This window comes from Equus caballus, chromosome 10 (assembly GCF_041296265.1).
Source record: "Equus caballus isolate H_3958 breed thoroughbred chromosome 10, TB-T2T, whole genome shotgun sequence".
In the NCBI taxonomy this organism is placed as follows: domain Eukaryota; kingdom Metazoa; phylum Chordata; class Mammalia; order Perissodactyla; family Equidae; genus Equus; species Equus caballus.
Window position 1 is genome coordinate 19,407,257 of NC_091693.1, and position 22,181 is coordinate 19,429,437.

A 22,181-nucleotide genomic window follows, 5' to 3' on the forward strand; every position below is an offset into this window, starting at 1 on the left:
GTGCACACGCACCCTGAGCCCAAAAACAACCCCACAGTGTGTAGTTCAAGAAGTCTTTATTGGGAGGGGATGAGAGGAACGTCTGCTGGCCCCAGGAGTTGGGGTGGATGTGGATGTGAGAGGTTGGGATGGGGGATCCTTAGAGGAAGAGGAGGCCTGGGGGGCACAGGCCAAGGGCTGGTCTCTGAAAACCCCGCAGTCAGTGGTCTTGATCTGGCAGGGCCCGCAGTGACAACTGAGGGCCACGGGGAAGGAGACCATGGGGTCCACACCAGGCGGGCAGCCGGGGAGCCGGATGGAAGCAAAGCGCAGCTCACGGTAGGTGCACACTGGCTGGGGAATGGCCGGCAGGGCAGCTGGCATCACCCGCACCTGGAGAGAGGGGGTGCAGCATGAGCATCTGCCTGGGTTGGGCCCTCCCCTGAGCCCCCCCACTGCCCCTCACAGATCCCAACTCAGGTGTCCAGGGGACCCTCTGTGCTCTCCCTCCCACACACCCAGCTCAGACTCCAGTTCCCCGGCCTCTACCCAGGGGGCAGGCCCCTTGCACCCCCGCTGCCCCCTCCCGTCCTCTGTGGGCCCCCCCTGGGCAGCTCACCATGCTGGGGCAGTAGCCGGCACAGATGCTGGTGGTGAAGGTGATGCAGATGGGGCAGGCCTCCTTCTCAGCAGCCAGAGTGGCGTTGATGGGCCGGCACAGTGGCCGCAGTGGCCCCCTGGATGCCCAGACCCCGCCAACACTCAGCAGCATCCACAGCAGCAGCCCCTGGGACAAGGCCAGTGCCTCAGGGCCAGCCTGAGACCTCAGCCCTGGGCCCTCACCCTCCCGTCCCCCAGATACACATTGAGGGACCCAGCTCCTCTGCCTGACATCTTCCATTCAGGGCCCGCCCTCCACTTTGATCCCCCATCCCAATACCCAGGGACCCCCGATACCCCAACACCTCAGATACCCCACTCAGGCCCTGCCCTACCCGCTTCCCTCCTGGCAGGAAGCCTGCTGGCTGTCCACACCTTTGCCAGGTCATAAGACGCTCCCTCTTCGCGCCAACTGGACCCTGGATGGAGTTGCAAGGGGCCCAGGGCCCTACAGCCTTACCTGGAGCGTCTCCATCCTCGGTGCCTCCTCTGCCGTGTTTACTCTGGTCTTACACTACTGATCTTTGCTGGTGCTTACCCTGGTCTTATACTACTGGTCTTATACCCGCAGGCTGTGGGGGAGGCAAGGCCACTGGGCATGCCCGCATGGCAGGGTAACCTGGACACTAATCCCCCCGGGGGCGAGAGGCGGACAAGGTCAGGGAGGTGCAGGAGTGGCTCCCTGGAGCAACCCCTCCCCCCACTCGCTGAGTGGCTAGGCGCCTTAAAGCAGGAGACACCCAGGTGAGACCAACTTCGCAGACTCAGTCCGCAGGGGCTAGAAAGGTCGTGCTGGGGACACATGAAGTAAGGTATAGGAAGCCCTCTGCCGTGCCCCACACCGTGTAGCCGGGCCTGGAGGAACCCAGGGGGAGGCTGGAGCTCGCCCCTCCGACGACCCTCAAATGGAGATGGGCTGAAGCTTCAGGTTCACGCTCCACCAGCCGTGAACTGAAAGCCATTCCTGTGCCAAAGTCCAACCTTAGGAGGGGCATGGCTTCAATATGGGGTTCTGTGCTCAGAGGCGGGGGGCTGCCTGCACCCAGACGCGCCCCCCCTCCACAAGGGCCTCAGCGGGAGCCCGATCTCCCCCACACTTAGGCCCCCAGAAGCCAGGATGCCGGAGCCGAACTCAGCAGAGTGCGGTTATAGGTTCTTTAACTCTCATTGAGTAAGCTCTCCCGCTCTGCCGCCGACGGCGCGGCCCGCCCGCTGGCCCACCGAGCCGAGCTAGTTTTCCCGGCTCAGCCCAGGCCCCGCAGCGGAGTGGGCGTGCCCGGTCTGCCCCGCCCCCACGTGGTGGGTGGGGCTCCGACCTTTAGCCCCGCCCACCGCGCCCGTGTCGTGGTCTTCTAGGCCCCCGCTCTCCCCGCCCAGGGGGCGTGTCCGGGGCGGGGCTAGCGCGCCCGGCTCAGGCAAGCGCCGGCTTCAAGCTGCCGTAGCGGGAGTTTTCGGTGCGGTAGGCTTGCGGCACGCTGTGGATGCCCGGCACGGGCTTCCAGTGAAGGCCGCCCCACGGCAGCTCCAGCGGGCAGAAACGGTCGAGCCGGCGCAGTGGGTGAAGCGGGGGTCCGTAGGACTCCTGAGCCAGAGGCAACGCTCCGCGGTGCGGCACGGCTGGCGTCACCGGGCGGACACGGGGCACGCGGATCTCCGGTGGCCGGGCCGGCCAAGAGGAGCACGGATAGGCCTGGGGCGTCTCCTCGAAGGTCCAGGAGGTCAGCGAGTCATTGCGGCGATATCTAGACAACTCCTTCCTGTTTAGGGGGAGGAGGAGGCAGGATGGGGGGACACAGCTGGATTCCAGGGAGGAGGCTGAAGTTCAGACCTCCGAGGCTGCCCGCCCGAACTCCTGCGTTTCGAGGTGAGGACACATTTGCAGGAGTCGGGGACCCCATGGGAAGGATGGGGCTGGGAACTCCTAGCCTGGACTCCTGGATCCTCGAGTACTTAAGGGTCTGGAATATAGGGTTTTCGCATCCTTGGGAAGGAGTATCTGTGGACTCCAATATCTAAGTAGGCCCCGCCCTGGCCCCCGAGATCCAGAACTCCCTCTTCGGCACTCCGCAGGCTTCATGTTCCTGAGAGTCGACGCTAAGGATACCGGGGCGCTAAGAGGGAGGGGGCTGGGTCTGAACTTCCGCTTCTTGCAGGAGCAGGAGCTGAAGGCCGAGACTACTGAGTCGGGGAGGGGGAACCGACACCGGGGCTCGGCGTCCCACCAGCCTGTGCAGGGGCTGTGCAGGGGGCGGTGTCGAGCGGGGCCCCAGGCTCACTTCGGGTAGGCCCGGAAGTCCCGTGCCGAGGTGGTCAAATAGAGCTGCTGGCGGTCCAGGATGGCCTGGTCGGATACTGGGAAAAGCCGGCCGGCCAGGTCGGGGCTTTTTGTCTAGGGGATTAGAGCCTCATGAGAATCCGGGGAGGAGGGGTGAGCAAGAAAGAAGTTTCATACCCCGTTCCAAGTCCTGGCTCCCAGATTCAGAATCCTTCCTTCAGCCTCCTCAGTCCTTCTAGACCAGGCCCTCACGCCCCCCGCAGAATCCGAATTCCTCCTGACCAATCGCACGCCAGCACACTTGACCTTCCCTCCCCAAATCAGAACCCTGACCAGCCTCACCTCCAAAGTCCAAACCCTTTCTGCCCGTCATCGAACACAAAGCCAAGCCCCCAGCCACAGAAAAACTTCCCGGCTCCGCCCCCAGACTCAAAACTTCCTGGTCCCGCCACTGGAATTCAGTAGCACCTCGAGCAACAATTCTTCCTCGCTTCACCCCAACGGAGAAATGTCTACCCGCGACCCCATCCAGGAATATTCCAGGCCCGCCCCCACGTACAGTCGGCTGCCTAGCTCCGCCCCCAGCCTCAGATCCCCCTCCTAGCCCCGCCCCAGGATTTACTAGTTGCGCCGCCAGCCTCAGAACTGGGATTTCCGACCTTCGGTCCTCTGCTCCCTCTGGTCCCGCCTCAAGAGGTTCAAGTCCCTCCCCCAGTCTATGGAGCCTCCTGATTCCGCCCCAGACCTTTTAGCCACAGCCCCAGACTCAAAATTCCTTCTGGCCCCGCCCCAAGTTCTGCTAGTCTGGTCCCTAGCCTCAGAGGCCCTCCCATCGCACCGGCGCGGCCTTCAACCCCGCTACCCGGGACTGGCCCCCGCGGTGGCGGTCCGCAAGCTCCAGGGGCTGGTGCCCGACGTAGAAGGTGGCGCTCTGGTCCAGGCCGGGCCAGCCGGTGTACTGCGCCTTCGTCTCGCTGCACTGGTGCTTTGTGATCAGAGGGAGGCGCCAGCCGCGGTGTCTGAGCTGCGGAAGGTGATGCGGGGACCCAACGTGAGGGCGCAAGGGACTCCAGTGCGGTCCACAGCCCCAACCCCCACGGACCTTGGCATCCCAGAATCTCACCTTTTCCCCTAAGTCCTTGATCCCCACAGTCTGCGTCGGGTCAGCAGGCTCTGCGGCCTTGGGCTGCGCGTAGGGCCCGCCGTGGGTCTTGGGCGCGTGAGCCGAGCCGGAGGTCGTCTCCCATCTGCTGATGACCTCGTCGAAAGCCCAGATGTGCAAGTCCTGCTTTGCGGCCGGGGGCAGGGGCTCCGCGACCGTGGACTGGGGAGAAGGCGCGGGATGTCAGCTGAAAAGACTTGAGAGGCGGGCCGGTGAGGCAGTCCCAAGTCCCCTTCTCCCTCCAGTTTCAGACATCCAGGTTCCTTGGCCCCATCTCTCAGACCCAGGACTCCGAGACCCTCCTCCTTCGATCTGACAGGAGCCGGAGCTCTCAGTCCCCTTTTCTCTCCACGCCGGGCGTCTGGGTCCCCAGGCAGCTCCTTCAGACACACGACTCTAGCTCCCCAGTCTCCTTGAGGCCAGGAGCCTCTGGTCCTCTCACCTGCACAGTGGGCGGGGTAAAGGGCACGGATGGGATAAAGTGGTGGGCGACGCCACTGCTGGTGAGATGCCAGCTGGGCCAGCACCCAGGCATCTCGGTCCCAGAGATGGGGCGCCACGGGGGACCATGGCGCGGAGCTAGGGTCGGACCGGCCATGGTCCCACCCCAGCCCCGGAGCCAAGCAGGAGCAGGCTTGTTGTTGCCGTTGCCCGGGGCGACAGAACCCGCCCACTCTGAACCCAGCCAATGGGGGGCCTGCAGGCGTGTGGATGGATGGATGGATAGAGTGAGAAAAAGACCCACGCACAGAGGGACAAGGACTTTGAGAGAGGGGCACAGAAACGCAGAGAACTCGGGAGGGGGGAGACCCAGAAGAGAGAGAGTAGAAAGTGGGGAAGAGAAGGGGAAATAGAAGTTTCAGAGTTGTAAAGTTTTAGAGACATAGAGACGGGGGGGGGGGGGGGGGGGGGGGGAGGGGACAGAGATCCAGAGAAGGGGCAGCATAGAGAGAGCTGAGGGGGGGGGGGTCGGAGATCCAGAAAGGGGGTCCAGAGACCCAGAAATAGAGGAACAGAGACCCAGAAAGGAAGGAGGACAGGGACCACCCAGCACATCAGGGAATCCGTGAGAAACACCCCCCTTTCCCACAGGGTCCCAGCCCTCTTGGCTGCCTCCTCCCTCTGCCCAGCCTGCCCACCTCGGGGGTAACGATTTCCAGACTTCCCCGGGGCCGTCCCTCCCTCCCTCCCTCCTTGTGTGTGCTGAAGGAGCCAGCATCGGCCTCGGCTTCGGCTGTCCCGCCTGCCTTTGATTTGGTTGAAAACTTCCACCTGGGGATGGGGGTAGGGGGCGAAGAGGGAGAGACCCACAGGGAAATACTTAGCAAAAAAAACGGGGGGGGGGGTTTCGGAAAGAGCTTTGATGAGTGAGAAAGAATTACAGACTAGAACGGGGGAGAGCCGGTGGGAAACAGACACAAAGAGAACTATTGACCCAGAGACCAGAGACAGGAAGTGAGATGAGAGACAGAGAGGGATGCGGCCAAAAACAGAGTGGGAACCATAGAGCCAGAACACAGAGATGGAGAAACAGAGGCAGCCAGAGCCCCACGCTGCCGAGCGGCCCCCAGCCTTCCCAGTCTGTGTTGGTGGGGGATGGGGGATGTCTATGCCCTTAGCCCAAAGCTGGTCTTAAGAGAGTGTGTGTGTGTGTGTGTGTGTGTGTGTGTGTGTGTGTTGGCAAGAGGCATGAGGCCATGGAGCGGTAATACAGGAAGGGGTGTCCTGAGGGTGTGGGATGTACCCCTGACTTCCCTTGTCACTTCCTCACGTTAAACACCTGTAGGTCAAGGCTTCTGCTTCCTCAGCCCCCATTATCTCATGCTACCAACCCATTCTTCAGACAGGGAAAACAGACACTGCCTTTTTTCTCTTTTTTCTTTTCTGTTGCTTTTTTTTTTTTTTTTTTGAGGAAGATTTAGCCCTGAGCTAACATCCGTGCCCATCTTCCTCCACTCTATATGTGGGACACGTGCCACAGCATGGCTTGCCAAGCAGTGCCATGTCTGCACCTGGGATCTGAACCAGCGAACCCCAGGCTGCCGAAGCAGAACATGGAAACCTAACCGCTGCGCCACCAGGCCGGCCCCAAGGCTGCCTTTTGCAGCCTGGCCCAGGGTCCCACTAACCCCCTCATTCAGGCTTCTGGGGCCCGTTCTCCTGTTGGATTTTCCTGGCTCACTCAAGGCCTCCGTGTGTCCAGATAAGCCCGGATCCTAGCCAGGGGGCAGGCCAATTGGTCAGAACCTCAGGCCCTCCTCAAGGTGTACCAGTTTAAGTTCTACTTCATTCTCAATGGGGGGTAAAGGTTGAGACAGGGTAGGGGGGTAGAAACCTGACTCCAACTGCCCACCAGAGCCAAACTCTCTAGCATCCTGACTCCCTGCCATTCAACCCTGCTTGTGTTCCTACTGTGACGGGGGTCTCACTACCTCAAAACAGAATATTCTAAGTCAACATTCACCACCTGACCAAGTAAGATTTCTCATTTGAACCCTAGCTCCCAGCTAATTGCCTCCCCCACCCACTTCTTGACAGATCCCCTCCTTGTCACTCTCTCCAGAGTGCACAAGGTGATGTCCTCTGAGATTGTGTGGTCAGCTATTTAGAAGCCAAGGGCCTCCAATGGTCAAATCCACCAGAGTTGATCTGACAAGTTGTGTATTAGAGCTGATAAACAGTAGGCACTCAGAAAATATTGGCTATTATTATCATCATCATTACCCTCAAGTTCATCCAAGAGAACTCCTATTCATCCTTCAAAACCCCATTTGGTTTCATCACCTGTCTTGCCCAGATTGAGCTCTCAAAATCAGAGAGCTGTGATTTTGTGACCATTTGATATGTTCCCAAACTGAGGCCCAGAGCAGCCAGGTGCCTCCTGCGGTCCCTCAGGATCCAGTTCTCTTCCTCCTCTGCCTGCCTAGTTCCAGGGCATGGGCCTAGGCCCTGCCAGTCCGGCTGAGGAGAGTGCAGACGCAGGCAGTGTCAATTCGAATCCATCGCCAGCCCACACGGCCCTGGGCATCAGTGGTCAACGCCCGCACGTAGGACTGCTTGGCCTTACACTCAGACACCCAGTGCCTCCGGTCCACACCCCGGCAGCCCCCTCCACCTCCACCAGGGCCACCTTCCCCAGCGCTGTCAGCCTTGCAGCGGGTCTCGAAGAAGTACTGGCGAAGGGGACTGCCACCAGCCGCAGGCACCTCGCCCAGCACCTCCACCTCGCGCCCCCGCAGGTCCACGGCCGTCCGGCGGTCTGTCACCCAGCCGCTGACTGCGTCGCACACGGCCAGCTCTCCCCGGCGACTCGCTGGGGCTGTCTCGCTCACCCCCCGCCGACTGCGGTTGGCTGGGCTGCCCGCTGGCTCCCCAAAGGCCCTGGCCTCCAGCAGGAAGAGCAGAGGGGGGCCCGCGGGAGCGCCCCTGGACAGGGCTACACGAGGGGACAGGAGGTCCCACTCAGGGGCTGGAAATGGGGGCAGTGGCGAGGGTGGGGGATGGGGCTCCATGGGGACACTGGGGAGGAGGAAAAGTAAGAGGATGGGGACGGAGCATGAGGGGTGGGGGCGCATCTCGCTGAGCACCTGAGGAGAGAGAGAAGGAAGCCGGAGTTAAAGAAGAGGGTAACAACTTAGTCGGGGGGCAGAAGTTGGGAATTCCAGGGGGACCTGCACCCCAGAATCACGGAGAGGCCCTAGTTCTAGAACCTTGGGGGACCCCTATATTCTAGGACTTAAAGAACGTCCAACTTCTAGATTAATCTTAATTATTCTACTACTATTACTAATCTTAGCCAACAAATGGGGAAATACAAGCTCAGAGAGGTTAGTAACTTGTACCAGGTCACATAGCCAGCAAATAAATGCAAGAGGTGGGACTTGAACCCTATCGGAGCAACTCCACTCTGTCATGCTGCCTCTACAACCCAGAGGAACCCTAAGTCCTGCAGCCTGGGGGAGGTTTGAGGTTCCCAAATTCTGAGAGGCCACGTCCTGGAATCCCAGGAAGACCCAGGTTCAGCTCAGGACTGCCACTTAAGGAGGCTGTGAAATTGATTCGGGAGTGGAAGACACTGGTGGGGGCACTGTTCTCGACAACATTCTAGAAGCCTGTGGTTTTGGGAAGGGGTGGCACAGAGGGGACTGGGATGCAGCAAGTGGTTACCAGACCTGTCAGCACCTCCTCCGCCTCCGAGCTCCGGGGCTGGGGGCCCCCAGGCTCCGGGGGGCCCCTGTGGGGGACACAGGTGGCCCCCTCCTTCCTGACATCTCAGGAGAGGGAGGGGGCAGCCACCTAGGGGAGGAAGCGGATGGGCAGGTTATATAGGCTGGTGGGGGAGGGGGCCTGAACCCCTGAGCGCTCCCCTTCCCGGTGTTCCTCTTAAAGCGTAGGGGACCCAAAAGTCAAGGCTGCACCCCCTTCCCAGAGGCCCCTTCCCTGCCCAGGTGATGGCTCCTGGCTGGGATGGGAAGCAGATGGGGGATGAGAGGGGAGGGGAGAGGCTGTGGATGGAGGAGGCTGGAAAAGATTACATCCTCCTCAGCCCATTCATCTCCCAGACGGAGCGGGGGCGGGGCTGGCCTGGACACCCGGGTCCCTGAGGGCCCACACTCATGAAGCCCTGGGTCCCCGAGGCTGCTTCCTGGAATGTTCTCTCCTCGCAGGACAGGCCAGGGCCCGTCCAAGACGTCTGCTACACATACCTGGAGTGGCTGCCTGCTCCGGCTGGGAGATGGGGAAATGGCAAGGGGGAGTGTGAAGAGGGGCGCATGTTGACCCAACCGGGACCGGGCGTCTAGATCCCCAGCTGCCTCCTCCCTCAGACCGGGAATCCTGGTCCCCAGCTGCCTCCTCCCATAGGAGACCAGGCGCCAGCTCCCTCTTCTCTCTGACCCAAGAGCCCTGGGCCCCAGCCCCTCCTCCTGCGGGAGCTCAGACCCCCGGCTCCCTCCCTTAGATGCAGGATCCAGGCCCCCAAATCTCTACTCTCAGACCCAGGAGTCAGGACCCCTAGTGTCCTCCTTCCCCAGACCCAGGAGTTCTGGAGGTCAAGCCCCTCCTCCCCAGGTACTCAGAAGTACGGACTCCCAGGTCCCTCCTCCCCGAGAAGATTTAGGCTGGGGTTCCAGACTTCTGAGACCCTGCTGGGGTAACCGGCTGCGGATCCGGACACTTTCCTCCTGCCTCAGTTTCCTCAGCCAAGCCCCGCCCCCGCCGGCCCCGCCCCCGTCCCTCCCTACCCGGGGGCAGGGCGACCCGGGCGCCGGAATCCCGGGGGAGGAGGCGCGGAGGCTCTTACCTGGGGCGCCCTCCTCGGCTCCCGCGGCTGCCCCTGGCGCGGCGGCGGCTCCTCCTCCTGCTCGCTGGCTGCGGGGACGCCCGCGCCTCGCGGCTCGCGCTCCGGAGGGCCCGGCCGGGGCGGGGCGGGGCGGGGCTGGGCGGGGCCGGCGGCGGGGGAGGGGCCGGGGTCCCGCCTTCCTCACGCGTGCCGGGCCTCGGAAGGCCGGCCCGGCTCCCGCAGCCAGCCCTCCTCCCTCAGTCCCCGGAGGCCATGCCCCCAGCTCCTCCTCCCTCAGACCCAGGAGGCCATGCCCCCAACCCCTCCTCCCTCCGACCCAGGGATCCAGGCCCCCAGCCCCTCTTCCCTCAGACCCAGGGGTCCCGGCCCCCAACCCCACCTCCCTCAGACCCAGGAGTCCCGGCCCCCAACCCCTCCTCCCTCAGACCCAGGAGTCCGGGCCCCAGCCCCACCTCCCTCAGACCCAGGAGTCCAGGCCCCCAGCCCCTACTCCCTCAGACCCAGGAGTCCAGGCCCCCAGCCCCTCCTCCCTCAGACCCAGGAGTCTGGGTCTGAGATTCCTTTGCCTTCTTTTGCCAATTTAGTGTCAATCCCGGGGCAGATTCCCACCCTCTCTCTCATCCCCACTTTCCCAGGAGCCCCAGGCCAGACATTAACCAGCTGGGCTTGGGCAGTGATAAGGACCGAGGCCGGGGGAGACAGTGGATGTGGGGGGCTCTCCCACAGTCGTCTCTCCTGGAATTTCCTGGGTGGGGACTGCGGAGAGGGTCTTGTCCTGAGCTCAGAGAAGGGAAATTCAAGGTATTATAGGACTCAGGGATAGACAAAGATAGGATTTGGTTAGAGAAAGTGAATAGTGACAGATGAAGGGGGCTGGGGGAAGGCACAGAAATGGAGTGGGAAAGGGGGCAGAGTCCAAGAGAAAGAGGAGGACAGACACCCAGAGAGAGGGGACACCCCAAGAAAAGGAGACAGAACCCTAGAAGGGGGACAGAGACCCAGAGAGAGAGACCTAAGACAGACGGAGATCAGACGGGAGCTGGAGCCCAGGACAGTCCTACTGGAGAGCCCTGCGCCCCTCCCGGGGAGCTATTTTCAGGAGGAAAACTGACACCCACCTTGGGGGGGGTCACCCATACACCTCCCTCAGCCTAAATATAGCATGGCAAGGTGGCAGGAAGGGTGTCCCCAGATTAGGGTGTTCCCCTCTCCTCCCCATCTCAGCCAAGGCAACATAGAAGGCGGCTACAGTTGTTTATTGGGGTGGGGGAGGGGCACCTCCCAGTCTCTAAGTGTCCACTCAGGTCACCTCCCTGACCTCTCCACACTTCCCTCCATCCCTAATCTCCAAGCACGTCCCACCCCCAACAGAGGGACTCTATGTAACCCAGTCTATGATGAGGTAGCATACGTGAGTTTTCAAAGAGTAATGGGAAGCAGTCCCGGTCCCCCTCTCTGGGTCCCTGTCCCCCTCTTTGGGTCCCTGTCCCCCTCCCTCTGGGTCCCTGTCCCTCTCTCTCTGGGTCCCTGTCCCTCTCTCTCTGGGTATCTGTCCCCCTCTCTCTGGGTCGCTGGTCGCCCTCTCTCTGGGTCCCTGTCCCCCTCTCTCTGGGTCCCTGTCCCCCTCTCTCTGGGTCTCTGTCCCCCTCTCTCTGGGTCCCTGTCCCCCTCTCTCTGGGTCCCTGTCCCTCTCTCTCTGGGTCTCTGTCCCCCTCTCTCTGGGTCCCTGTCCCCCTCTCTCTGGGTCCCTGTCCCCCTCTCTCTGGGTCTCTGTCCCTCTCTCTCTGGGTCTCTGTCCCCCTCTCTCTGGGTCCCTGTCCCCCTCTCTCTGGGTCCCTGTCCCCCTCTCTCTGGGTCCCTGTCCCCCTCTCTCTGGGTCCCTGTCCCCCTCTCTCTGGGTCCCTGTCCCTCTCTCTCTGGGTCCCTGTCCCCCTCTCTCTGGGTCTCTGTCCCCCTCTCTCTGGGTCCCTGTCCCTCTCTCTCTGGGTCCCTGTCCCCCTCTCTCTGGGTCCCTGTCCCCCTCTCTCTGGGTCTCTTCACCCCTTCTGTGGGTCTCTGTCCTCATTCCTGGGTCTCTTACCCCCTCCAGGCTGCTGTGAGAAGTGACTGGCTAAAAGTTGTATTATTTTCAACTTTTCTCAAACCCTTCCCATAACCTGTGCCTTCCTCTCTCTCTGTATTAAAAGGTGGTTGGATTACGTCAGAGGTTTCCAAGCTGAATTTCTTAGCTGTGTTCTGAGTTGACAAGAGGGACTCCCTAAGAGGAGTGTCCCCCTCAAACCAGTTCCCCTCTGATGTGACACAGTCGTGTCTCTCAGTAAGATTTCATTTAACCAAAAAAAAAGGGGGGGTGGTTATAGCTAAAAGTAAAAACGACAACACTCTGTGAACCACTGGACGGGTTTTAATAAATTAATACGATAAAGTCCTTTGAAAGATGCCTGCCACATAGGAAGCCCTATATGTGTTAGTGATTTAACCCGCCTCCTCCTCCTCGAAATGCCCTTTTAGTACTGAAAGACCTCTGAAAATGTTCTGGCTCCGTGAGGGTGACACTCTCCCCTCTGAGCCTCAGTTTCCCTGTTTGTGAGGAATGAGGCTGTTGGACTCAGGAGGTCCTGTGTATACCAGAAGGCTGATGGGGACACATGGGGTTGGCCACAAGCCACAAGCCCTGGCCCCGGGGGACAGGCCACGCGACCTTGGGAAGCCACTCCCATGCTCTAAGACTCTGGTTTCTCCCCTGGAAAGCAGAGTGGGCCCCCCAGTTTGCCTGACAGTCTCCCTGAGCTGCGGGAGGATGGGGTGGCACGCCTGGTCTGGGGTCTCTGTGATTCTGTGGAACAGAGATTGTGCGTCTCTCTTGGGTTCAGGGGAGCTGCATTTGTCTGCCTTTTTCTTTTCTGGTTCTCCTTCTCCGGGGCGCTCTGGTTTGTTTCCAGCCCTGGATGTCTGCCTCTCTCTCTCTCTGAGTGCCTGACAGCCCCCCTCTGGGTCTCTATCCACCACTCTTGGTCTCTGTCCCCGTCCATCTGGGTGTCTGTCTCCCCCTCTCTTTGGGTCTTTGTGCCCCTCTTCCTTGAGTTTCTATCTCTTCCTTTCTCTGGGCCTCTTGCCCTCCCCAGGTCTCTGTCCCCCTCCTTTGGGTTTCTGTCCCCCCTTCATGTCTGGACAGAGTACAATTTCTTCCTCTTTCCCCTTTCTGTGTGGCTCTGATCTCCACGTCTAGAAGCAAAATGGTAGGGGAGGACAGACAGGGGGGCGTTGAATGGCAAAACAAAGCAGGTGTGGGGTAAACGGAAGGAGTGTTGACATCTTCCTAGTTCACCCAGAAGCCCTCTGCGTGAACAACTGAATCCACGGATACAGAACCCAGCCCCACCCCTTGAAGTGAGTGACACTGGGCAAGCCAGTTCAGTTCGTCTCCCAGAGTCTACAATACCACACTCTCTCCCTGAAACATGATTCCTCCCCAGTGCTGTTGTCCTTGGGTCCTTTTCCTACCATTAAGTGCAAAACAAACCAACGTGGCCCTATGGAGCTCATACATACAGTCCGACTCAACCCAACATTCCTACAGGACTCACAGTGACATGACGTAACTCAACTCCGCATGGCCCTACAAGACTCAAACAGTTGTACCACCCAACTGAACCGGCCCTACGAGACTCACATGGTCATACAACTCATTACAGCTCAACTCAATGTAGACCTGAAAAACTTCCAGCCACATCACGGCGCTATTCAACCCCATGGAACCCTGAAAGACATACAGTCATACGTTCCAACCCAACTTAACCTCATGTGACCCTGAAAGCTCACATTCTATCACTTGACTCTTTGAATTTCTACATGACTCACAAGTTCACAGAACCTAAAATAACATGGCCCTAGAAGAATTGCAAAGCCACACAATTTCCAACGTGTCTCAACTCAACTCCATGACACCATGCATGAACACGCAATCACTCCCAACAATGCCATGGGCGGCCACCCAACCTGACCCAACATTGCCCTAGAGGATCATCAAACCACAGAATCTCGCACAATGCAGTTGGACAAGACTCACCCAGACTCGCAACCAAACCCAACCCAACATGGAACTGAAAAACTCACAAAGCTATGTGACCAAACCTATCTCGACACTACCTCTAAAGGCTTCACGAGGCTTTCACAACCCAATGCAACACAAACCAACAGAGTCTCCCGTCAACTCGGCATAACCCAGTGCCATTCATTGCCACCTAAGGAGGTACCCGCAGGAGCTACCAAACCACACAGCTGAAGACCCAAAAAGACTCTCAGCATTCCCCAACTCATTACCGCTTAACCTAGTTCTTCCTAAACCCAACACCCTCCCCCGACCTTCCCCTCCACCCACCCCCCTCCAAGGAAATGTGAGGTCCTGCAGATCTCAACTGTCCCTCACACTTCAGTGACCATGTGTTTCCCAGGGGGGGCCCAGAGTGGAGGCGGTAGCTCGGGTACCTCTCCATCCATCAACCCCCCATTGACCTTGCCCTCCAGTGGGCCACAAGGCTGCGTGTCCACATGGCTGTACATCCCGGCCTCTTCACTGTCTGTCTCCCGATGGTAAAAGTAGCTGAAGTTGGAGACAATGACTGGCACAGGCAGGGAAATGGTCAGCACGCCGGCAATGGCACACAGAGAGCCCACTATCTTGCCACCCACGGTGACGGGCGCCATGTCTCCATAGCCAACTGTGGTCATGGTGACCACTGCCCACCAGAAGGACTCAGGGATGCTGGTGAAATGGGAGTCTGCCCGGTCGGCCTCGGCAAAGTAGACTGCGCTGGAGAAGAGGACCACACCAATGAAGAGGAAGAAGATGAGGAGGCCCAGCTCACGCATGGAGGCCCGTAGTGTCTGGCCCAAGATTTGCAGGCCCTTGGAGTGCCGGGACAGCTTGAAGATGCGGAAGACACGCACCAGTCGGATGACACGCAGGATGGCCAGTGACATGGCCGGCTGGCCCACCCCCCGCTGCCGAGCAAGCTCAGTGCCCAGTGCCACAAAGTAGGGCAGGATGGCCACAAAATCGATGAGGTTCATTACGTTCTTGAAGAAGACTGCCTTGCTGGGGCAGGTTGCCAGGCGCACCAGCAGCTCAAAGGAGAACCAACAGATGCACAGCGTCTCCACCACAAAGAATGGGTCATCCAAGCGAGGCGGGGGTCCGGGTACCTGGTTGGAGCCGTTCAGCCGAGCAGGGAACTGCAGGGAAGAAGGGGTTCAGGGAGGACCATGCCAGGGCTGGGACACACTCGAATGGGCATATTTCTTGTTTAAATATCCAACTGCTTATCTACAAATTAGTCAATAGCCGCTGCCCCCAGACCCCCAGTTACTCAGATGTCTTCATTCCTTCCCAGGATCATAAGGATGGTCCCTGGACAGCTGACTTTGTGATCCCTGATCCTTCACTGGCGGGGCCTCCCAAAATGATGCTATAATGGGGTTCAACATCTTCTCTCCCAAAGTCCCACCCCTAGCATTGATTTTTTTAGATAGGGAGGGCCCTCGCACCTGCCCTACTCCCATGTGCCCTGCCCTCCCCAACTCAGCCCAGACTATATTGGGTAAGACTTTTCTGTACCCCAAACTCTCGGCTCCTCCTCTCATAGTCCTCAGCCCGACTTTCTTTGTAACAGATTCCTCCTACCCCCGCCCTCAGGCCCCACCCTCAGCTGCTTTCTTTGGGCCCTGGCTCTCACCACCTCCAGCCCATGGTTCCCACTGGTTACTGTGCAGACCTCAGATTTTTCAGGCTCTCCTGCACCCCTCAGCTTCGATTTCTTAATGTACTTGTCCTCTTGGCCTTCTGATAGGCCTCCTATTCAAATCCTCAGTCCTGGTCTCCATTAAGCTATACCTTCCCCACCCTCAGTTTTTAATCCCCTGGTCAGGCCCTGTCGCTGCGGTGCCCACTCTTCACAGCCCCTTGCCCCATTGAAGATAGGCCAGGTCCTCCTACCAGGTCTCCAATGCCCCGCCTACCCACAGCCAAGCCCCACCTTCCTGAGGCCCCCGCCTCCCACTGCCCCTTACTCCGCCTTTTGATTGGCTAGGTCTTCGTGGACCCCGCCCAGCTCCTCCCAAACCCCGCCTCTCTCCACCCGGGCCCCGCCCCCTCACCGGGCCAGCGGCAGCCACCGCGGCGAGCCCAGGGCTGTCGCGGTCGTCGCGGAAATCGGGCAGCGTCTCGAGGCAGAAGACGACGATGGAGACGAGGATGACGAGCACGGAGACGACGGCAAGCACGCGCGCGGCCTGCGAGCTCTCGGGGAACTCGAAGAGCAGCCAGAGCTGGCGCGCGAAGGCGCGGCGGGGCAGGGGGCGCTCGGGCGGCAAGGGGCAGCCCTCGTCCTCGCGCAGGCGCGCCAGCGCCGCGGTGCCCAGCCCGTAAAAGGCCACCTCCTCCAGGAAGATGTCGAGCGGCACGTGCGCCGGCCGCCGCAGCCGCCCGCCCGACTGGTAGTAGTAGAGCACGGCGTCGAAGCTGGGCCGGTGCCGGTCGAAGAAGTACTCGCGGCGCGCGCCGTCGTAGAAGCGGCTGCGGCGCACCGGGTCCCCGAGCAGCGTGTCCGGGAAGCGGCCCAGGGTGCGCGCCCGCGTCTCGAAGCGCAGCCCCGCCACGTTGAGCACCACCCGCTCGCAGCAGCCGCACGGCGGCAGGCACCGCGGCTCCATGGCGCGCGCAGCCCCGGCGACCCGCGGACGGACGTGTGGCCCCGACGCCCGACCCGGCCCGTCCCCGCCTCGGCCACCGCCGCCGCCGCCGCCGCCCCAGCCTGGTGTCCGGTGTCCACGCGTAAAAATAGCCCGGCCGGCCGGCCAGGGCGCGGGGGAGGGGGCGCGGTGACCCCGGCGGGGCAGAGGGTGGCCGCGCGCCCTCTGCCGGGGCGCCCGCCTTTCCCCCCAGCCGCCGCCGTGCCGCGCTCTCTCGGCTTCCATCCCGATTTCGGTTCCCCTTTCCCTCTGTCTCTCCATCGCTCGGGATCTCTGTCCTGCGTGACTCCGGGTTTCCATGTGTCTCTCTCATCTCTTTTTTATGAGTGTCTGAGCCCCTCTTTTGGAGTCACCAAATTTCCAACCCTCTTTCTCTCGTTCTCTTGTGTCTCCGCGTCTGGTTCTACCTTACTTTGGGTCTCTGTCAGAGATGTATCTCTGAGTATCTCTATGGATCACTTATCTCTGAGTTTTGTCGTTGTAGGGGGTCTGTGTCTTGGTGTCTCTGGATCTCTGTCTTTGTTTTGTGTCTTGTTTCTCGGGGGTCTGTCCCTATTTATCTCTTGTCTCCCTTGGTCTCTATCTCTCCCCTCTGTCTGAGTCTTTCTGCCTTTCTGCTTCTTGTCTCTCTGGGTTTCTTCTCTCACTATCTCTTAGCCCTGTGTGTCTCTGTCCTGGATTTCTCCGGGGCGCCCCTTTGGGTCTCTTTCTTTCCCTGTGTCTCTGAATTACTGTGGGTCTCTGTCTCAGGGCCTCTGGACCCCTCAGGGTCTCCGGAGTCCTAATCGCTGAATCTCTAGGTCGGCTCCGCCAGTGTCCTCGTGGTTGCTGGGTCCCAGGGACTCTCCAGCAGCTGCAAACCATGAGCATGTGCGCCCCACACCCAGTCCCCTCGCCCGGGTCTCGTCCGGGGTCTCCACCTGAATTCTCTGCCAGACGTTCTGAGAATCCTCCAGGTCCTGAGCTGTAGCCCTGAATAGTGCAGACGGAGGCGGGGCCTGCCAGGAACAGGTGGGAGGTGGGCCGTGGAGATGTCTCAGGGTCACTCGAAGGGACCGAAGGACAGACAGACTGTGGCCTTCCAGCCACCGGTGTCCAATGACACCGCGTAAAAATAGCCGCATCTAGCCTATCGGAAGGGCTTCGGGGGAAGTGGTGGGGATTGGTCGCCGGGACTCCAGGGAATGGGGTCCCGGGCGCCCTCTGCTGGGGGACTGGAGAGAGACACTGAAGGTTATAACTCCCTGCGAATTCTGGCGCTCTGCAATTTCTTCCTGGGATGCTGTGTCACCAGCCCTCTGGATTTCTGTGTCCCTCTCTCTGGGTCTCTATCCTCCCTCTCTCGGGTCTCTGTCCCCCCATCTCTCTAGTCTTTTCTCTTCCGTTCTCCCTGGTCTCTGTCTCCTTTCTTCTCTGTCTCCTCTTTTCTCCCATTCTCAGAGACCACAAAGACACCCCTCTTTGTGGTCTCTGAACTCTGTGTGTGAACTGCTCCCTCCTCTCTGCAGCCCTGTCTCTTACAATCTTCTTCCACTGAGCCTGGAGGGGGTGTCCCTCCTTGCCACTTCCAGCCAATTCTCCCTGCCTCAGCTCCTTTGAAGCTCAAGCTTTCCATGGAGGCTTCTTCTCATCCTTACTTAATGAGCTCATCCCTTTCCATTCTGGCCACTCCCGATCTTTCATAGAAGATTTTGGGTCCTACCCATCACTCTACAACTACTGTCATTATTCTTAGTAATTTCAATATCCCCATAGATGGTCCTGCTGAAACCTGGCCTGCACTGGAAAATCTGGCCTGTGCTGGATTGTCTTTTCCAAAAAGGACCATATTTTTTGTCCTACCAGGTAGTCCCAAGGCTTGCCACACCCTATCTCGTGGAGTCCATGTCACCAGCTTTTGACGACTCCTTCAACTAATAGACCACCTCGGAAGGAATACTGTGATTTCTGAGGTTGGGTCAAAAGGCAACTTTCCGCACCACTCTTTTCCCTGGGACACTTGTGCAGGCCAGATGGCGAGGCCCATGTGGAGAGGACGCTAGGGTACCAGCCCTGAGCCCTGGCTTGACTCACAGCTGATCACCAGCACCAACCTGCAGCCGTGTGAGTGAGCCATTCTGGAAGCCTGTCCTCCCCCAGCCAGGCTACCCCTGCCGATGCTCCTGGAGCAGAGATAAACTTTCCTCCCCAAGACCTGCCCACATTGCAAACTTGGGAGGGAAATAAATGATCTTCGTGGTTTTCAGCCATGCAGTCTCTGGGTGGTTTGTTACAAATGCTGCAGGAATAGATAACCAGAACATGACTTCTCGCTACTCTGAGCCCATCATTTCCATCGATCTTGCCCTCCGCCCCATACCAGCCGCCCACTTTCTTTCTTTCTGTTTTTTAAAGTTTTCTTGAGCTACAATTCACATAGCATACAATTCACCCATTTAAAGTGTACAACACAAAGTCTATGCTCTCCTTTTTCCCATCAACTGAGTTTTAAAACCTTTGAAGTCCACCAGCATGAACAGTGCATTGACTCTTACCTCTTCATCATGTCTGACTCCCCCCACCTTGTCCTCCCCTTGCTTCTTTCTTCTGCTTCCACTGTTCCACGTCCACCCATAAAATCACTCTTCCACACGTCTCTAACTCCCTTGCTTATGACCCCCTCCAGGGCACTGTTGGGGCCAAACCCTAACCCTAGTAAATCCTTCTCTCACCTACTCTGTGCCTTCCCAGGGGGCCCTGAGCAAGGCTGGACCCCAAAGTACCCTCCGCCTCCCCAAGATGGCTGTTACCCATCTTCGTTCTCCTCGAACACCCTACAGCGCCCTGGCCCTTCAGTCAGCTGATTGCCTCACTCCTCATTCCACTGAAAACGTAAAAGCTCCCAGAACGCTTCATCTGCCCGCAGCCCATTCTACCATCTGCCCGGATGACCTGCTTTTCATCCGTCCCACCCCAATCGAAGACCAACATCTTGCCTCGTGTCCTGGATCCCATCTCCCTGTTCTACCCGCAGACTCTGCTCCTGTCATCACTCTTACTTCTCCTGTATCATCAGTGTGGGAGGCAGAATGATGCCCCCCTGAAAGATGTCCACATCCTGACCCCCGGAACCTTTGAATATATCACCCTATATGGCTAAAGGGACTTTGTGAACATGATTAAATTGAGTCTCTTGAGTTGGGGAGATTATCCTGCATGATCTGGGTGGACCCAACGTCATCATGAGGGTCTTTATAAGAGAGGTAGGAAGGTCAGACTCATAGAAGAGGCGAAGATAGAAGTAGAGGTCAGAGAGAAGATGCTACACTGCCGACGTTGAAGATGGAGGAAGAGGTCATGAGCCAAGGGATGCAGGCAGCTCTAGAAGCTGGAAAAGGCAACCAAACGAATTATCTCCTAGGGCCTCCAGAAGGAACCAGCCCTGCAGACCTATTTTAGACTTCTGGCCTCCAGAAGTGTATGCTAATAAATGGGTGGTTGTAAGCCACTAAGCTTGTGGTAATTTGTTACAGCAGTGACAGGAAACTAACACAGCGGGTCTCTCCCATTCCTTGATATCATTCCCACGTTATAATAATATCTTTTTTTTACTTTTAATTTTGAAATACTGTTAGACTTACAGAAGAGTTGCAAAGATTGCACACAGATTTCGTGAATATCCTTCACTCAGCTTCCCCTAATGTTGGCATCTTACATTGCCGTGGTATATTTGGGAAAACCAAGAAATTGATGTTGGTGCAATGCTGTTGCGTGAAGGACAATCGGATTGCCTTTGCTTTTCCACTAATGTCCTTTCTCCATTCCAGGAGCCAACCCAGGATACCACATGGCTTTTAGTTGCCACGTCTCCTTATCTCCTGCAATCTGTGCTCGTTTCTTACTTTTTCCTTGTCTTTAATGACCTCAACACTTTTGAAGAATACTTGTCAGTTACTTTGTAGACTGTCCCTCAATTTGTGTTTATCTGGCATTTTATCTTGATTAGATTGAGATTATAAGGTTTTTTGGGGGGTGGGGGAAGAATGCCACAGAGGTGAAGTCCTCGTCTCATCACATCATATTAGGGGCACATGATGTTGATAAGCTTTATCACGAGTGATATTAATTTTGATCACTTGGTTAGGATAGTGTCTGCTGGGTTTCTCCACTGTAAAGTTATTTCTTCCCTTTGTAATTAACGAATATTTGAGGAAGCCATCTGTTTTGTTCAGTCAAGTTTATTGAGATTTAATTTACATAGAATAAAATTCACCCTTTATAGCGTACATTTCTATGAGTTTTGGCAAATGTGTAGTCATGGAACTGCCACGACAATCAAAATATAGAACAGCTCTGGGGCTGGCCCATGGCCAAGTGGCTAAGTTTGCGCACTCCGCTTCGGCGGCCCAGGGTTTCGAGGGTTCGGATCCTGGGTGTGGACATGGCACCGCTCATCAGGCCATGCTGAGGTGGCATCCCACATGCCACAACCAGAAGGACCTACAACTAGAATATACAACTATGTACCGGGGGCCTTTGGGGAGAAGAAGAAAAGATTGGTAACAGATGTTAGCTTAGGTGCCAGTCTTTAAAAAAAAACAAAAAAGAGAACAGCTCCAACACCCCCCAAAGTTCTCTCCTTCCCTTTGTAGTCAGCTGCTTTCCCCAGCTCCAGGTCTTGAAAAGTACTGCTGTTTTCTCTCCCTCCATCCCTGTAGTTTTGCTTTTTCCAGAATGTCAAATAAATGAAATCATGCAATATGTAGCCTTTTGAATCTGCCTCCTCTGCTTAGCATAATGCACTGAAGATTCACTCCTGTTGTGTGTGTTAATGGTTCTTTCCTTCTTAACACTCAGTGCTGTTCCAAAGCCTGATGTACGCCCGTTTGTTTATACATTCACTGTATATGAGAGACATTTGAATTACATTTCATTTTTGGCGGTTACAAATAAAGATGCTATAAAAATCCATGTACACGCTTTTGTGTGAACATAAGTTTTCAGGTCTCTTGAATAAGTAGCTAAGAGTGGGTTTTCTGGGTTGTAGGATAAGTCCATGCTTAACTTTTTGAGTGTGTCAGGAAGATTGGCCCTGAGCTAACATCTACTGCTAATCTTCCTCTTTTTGCTTGAAGAAGATTGTCGCTAACATCTGTGCCCATCTTCCTCTATTTTGTATGTGGGATGCTGCCATAGTGTGGCTTGATGAGCAGTCCTAGGTCGGTACCTGGGATCCCAACCAGCGAACCCCAGTAATATGGTGCATATACTGCGTATTATATAAAACCTGCGTGGGAGCCAGCCCCGTGGCATTGTGGCTAAGTTTAGTCCTCTACTTCCCTGGCTTGGGGTTCGTGGCCCCCATCTTGGGCACGGACCTATGCACCACTCATCAAGCCCCGCTGTGGCGACATCCCACATACAAGATAGAGGAAGACTGGCACAGATGTTAGCTCAGGGCCAATCTTCCTCCCAAAAACAACAACAACAAAACAACACATTATGAAGGCAGGTTTAGCTTTGTTTATTTCCTTTAAACTTTGTATTTTGAAAGAATTTTAGAATTACAGAAAAGCTCCAAAAAATAGTGGAGTTCCCACGTGTACATAAACAAAGCAATTATGTCCAAATATTTTTTAAAGTACGTGCTTTTATACTACGTTTCTTGAAACGTGAAATTAGTCACTTACATTTTGTAATAATTTCTGTAATTATTAAACAGGCAAGTGGATCTATCCAAAAAACTTAAAATACAATACTTAACTCCTGATAAGTCTGCAGAGCCCTAACTAACAGGGCTGCTGACTCTGATCTCAGGGCCAACATGGGGTTCCTGTCATCCGTCCTAAAACAGGCCCTTTACACTTGCTGTTAACCCTGCCCGGATCTCTCTTCCATCAGGCCTCTGTTCAAATGTCACCTCTTCAGCAGAGCGTTTCATCATCTTCCTTTCGTTTTTTTTTTTAAGATTTTATTTTTCCTTCTTCTCCCAAAGCCCCCTGGTACATAGTACATAGTGTATTTTTAGTTGTGGGTCCTTCTAGTTGTGGGCTATGTGTGACACCGCCTGAACA

General features: G+C 57.2%; 4 protein-coding genes across 6 annotated transcripts; all 4 read right to left on the reverse strand.

Moving 5' to 3' along the window:
- Positions 1–35: 35 nt before the first annotated feature.
- Positions 36–1,114, reverse strand: LHB (luteinizing hormone subunit beta). Of its 2 annotated transcripts, NM_001197093.1 has the most exons (3): positions 1,100–1,114; positions 599–766; positions 36–372 (listed from the first exon to the last, which is right to left on the reverse strand). In NM_001197093.1, the coding sequence occupies exons 1-3, from the start codon at positions 1,112–1,114 to the stop codon at positions 46–48; spliced, it is 510 nt and encodes a 169-aa protein (NP_001184022.1). In that variant the 3' UTR covers positions 36–45. The 2 variants fall into 2 exon arrangements, with proteins under 2 accessions (NP_001184022.1, XP_070078827.1); XM_070222726.1 differs by lacking the exon at positions 1,100–1,114 and having other exon boundaries at positions 40–372; positions 599–1,016.
- A 936-nt stretch (positions 1,115–2,050) lies between these two features.
- Positions 2,051–4,916, reverse strand: SAXO3 (stabilizer of axonemal microtubules 3). Of its 2 annotated transcripts, none has more exons than XM_005596391.4 (5): positions 4,519–4,916; positions 4,038–4,238; positions 3,753–3,938; positions 2,916–3,028; positions 2,051–2,396 (listed from the first exon to the last, which is right to left on the reverse strand). In XM_005596391.4, exons 1-5 carry the CDS (start codon positions 4,672–4,674, stop codon positions 2,051–2,053), a joined length of 1,002 nt encoding a protein of 333 aa, XP_005596448.2. In that variant the 5' UTR covers positions 4,675–4,916. The 2 variants fall into 2 exon arrangements, with proteins under 2 accessions (XP_005596448.2, XP_005596449.2); XM_005596392.4 differs by having other exon boundaries at positions 3,777–3,938; positions 4,519–4,740.
- Positions 4,917–6,720: 1,804 nt separating this feature from the next.
- Positions 6,721–9,496, reverse strand: NTF4 (neurotrophin 4). Its single transcript, XM_023650078.2, has 3 exons — positions 9,379–9,496; positions 8,249–8,372; positions 6,721–7,663 (listed from the first exon to the last, which is right to left on the reverse strand). Exon 3 carries the CDS (start codon positions 7,649–7,651, stop codon positions 7,019–7,021), a length of 633 nt encoding a protein of 210 aa, XP_023505846.1. The 5' UTR covers positions 7,652–7,663; positions 8,249–8,372; positions 9,379–9,496; the 3' UTR covers positions 6,721–7,018.
- A 2,266-nt stretch (positions 9,497–11,762) lies between these two features.
- Positions 11,763–17,109, reverse strand: KCNA7 (potassium voltage-gated channel subfamily A member 7). Its single transcript, XM_023650079.2, has 2 exons — positions 15,535–17,109; positions 11,763–14,613 (listed from the first exon to the last, which is right to left on the reverse strand). The coding sequence occupies exons 1-2, from the start codon at positions 16,426–16,428 to the stop codon at positions 13,804–13,806; spliced, it is 1,704 nt and encodes a 567-aa protein (XP_023505847.2). The 5' UTR covers positions 16,429–17,109; the 3' UTR covers positions 11,763–13,803.
- Between the last annotated feature and the right edge of the window lie 5,072 nt (positions 17,110–22,181).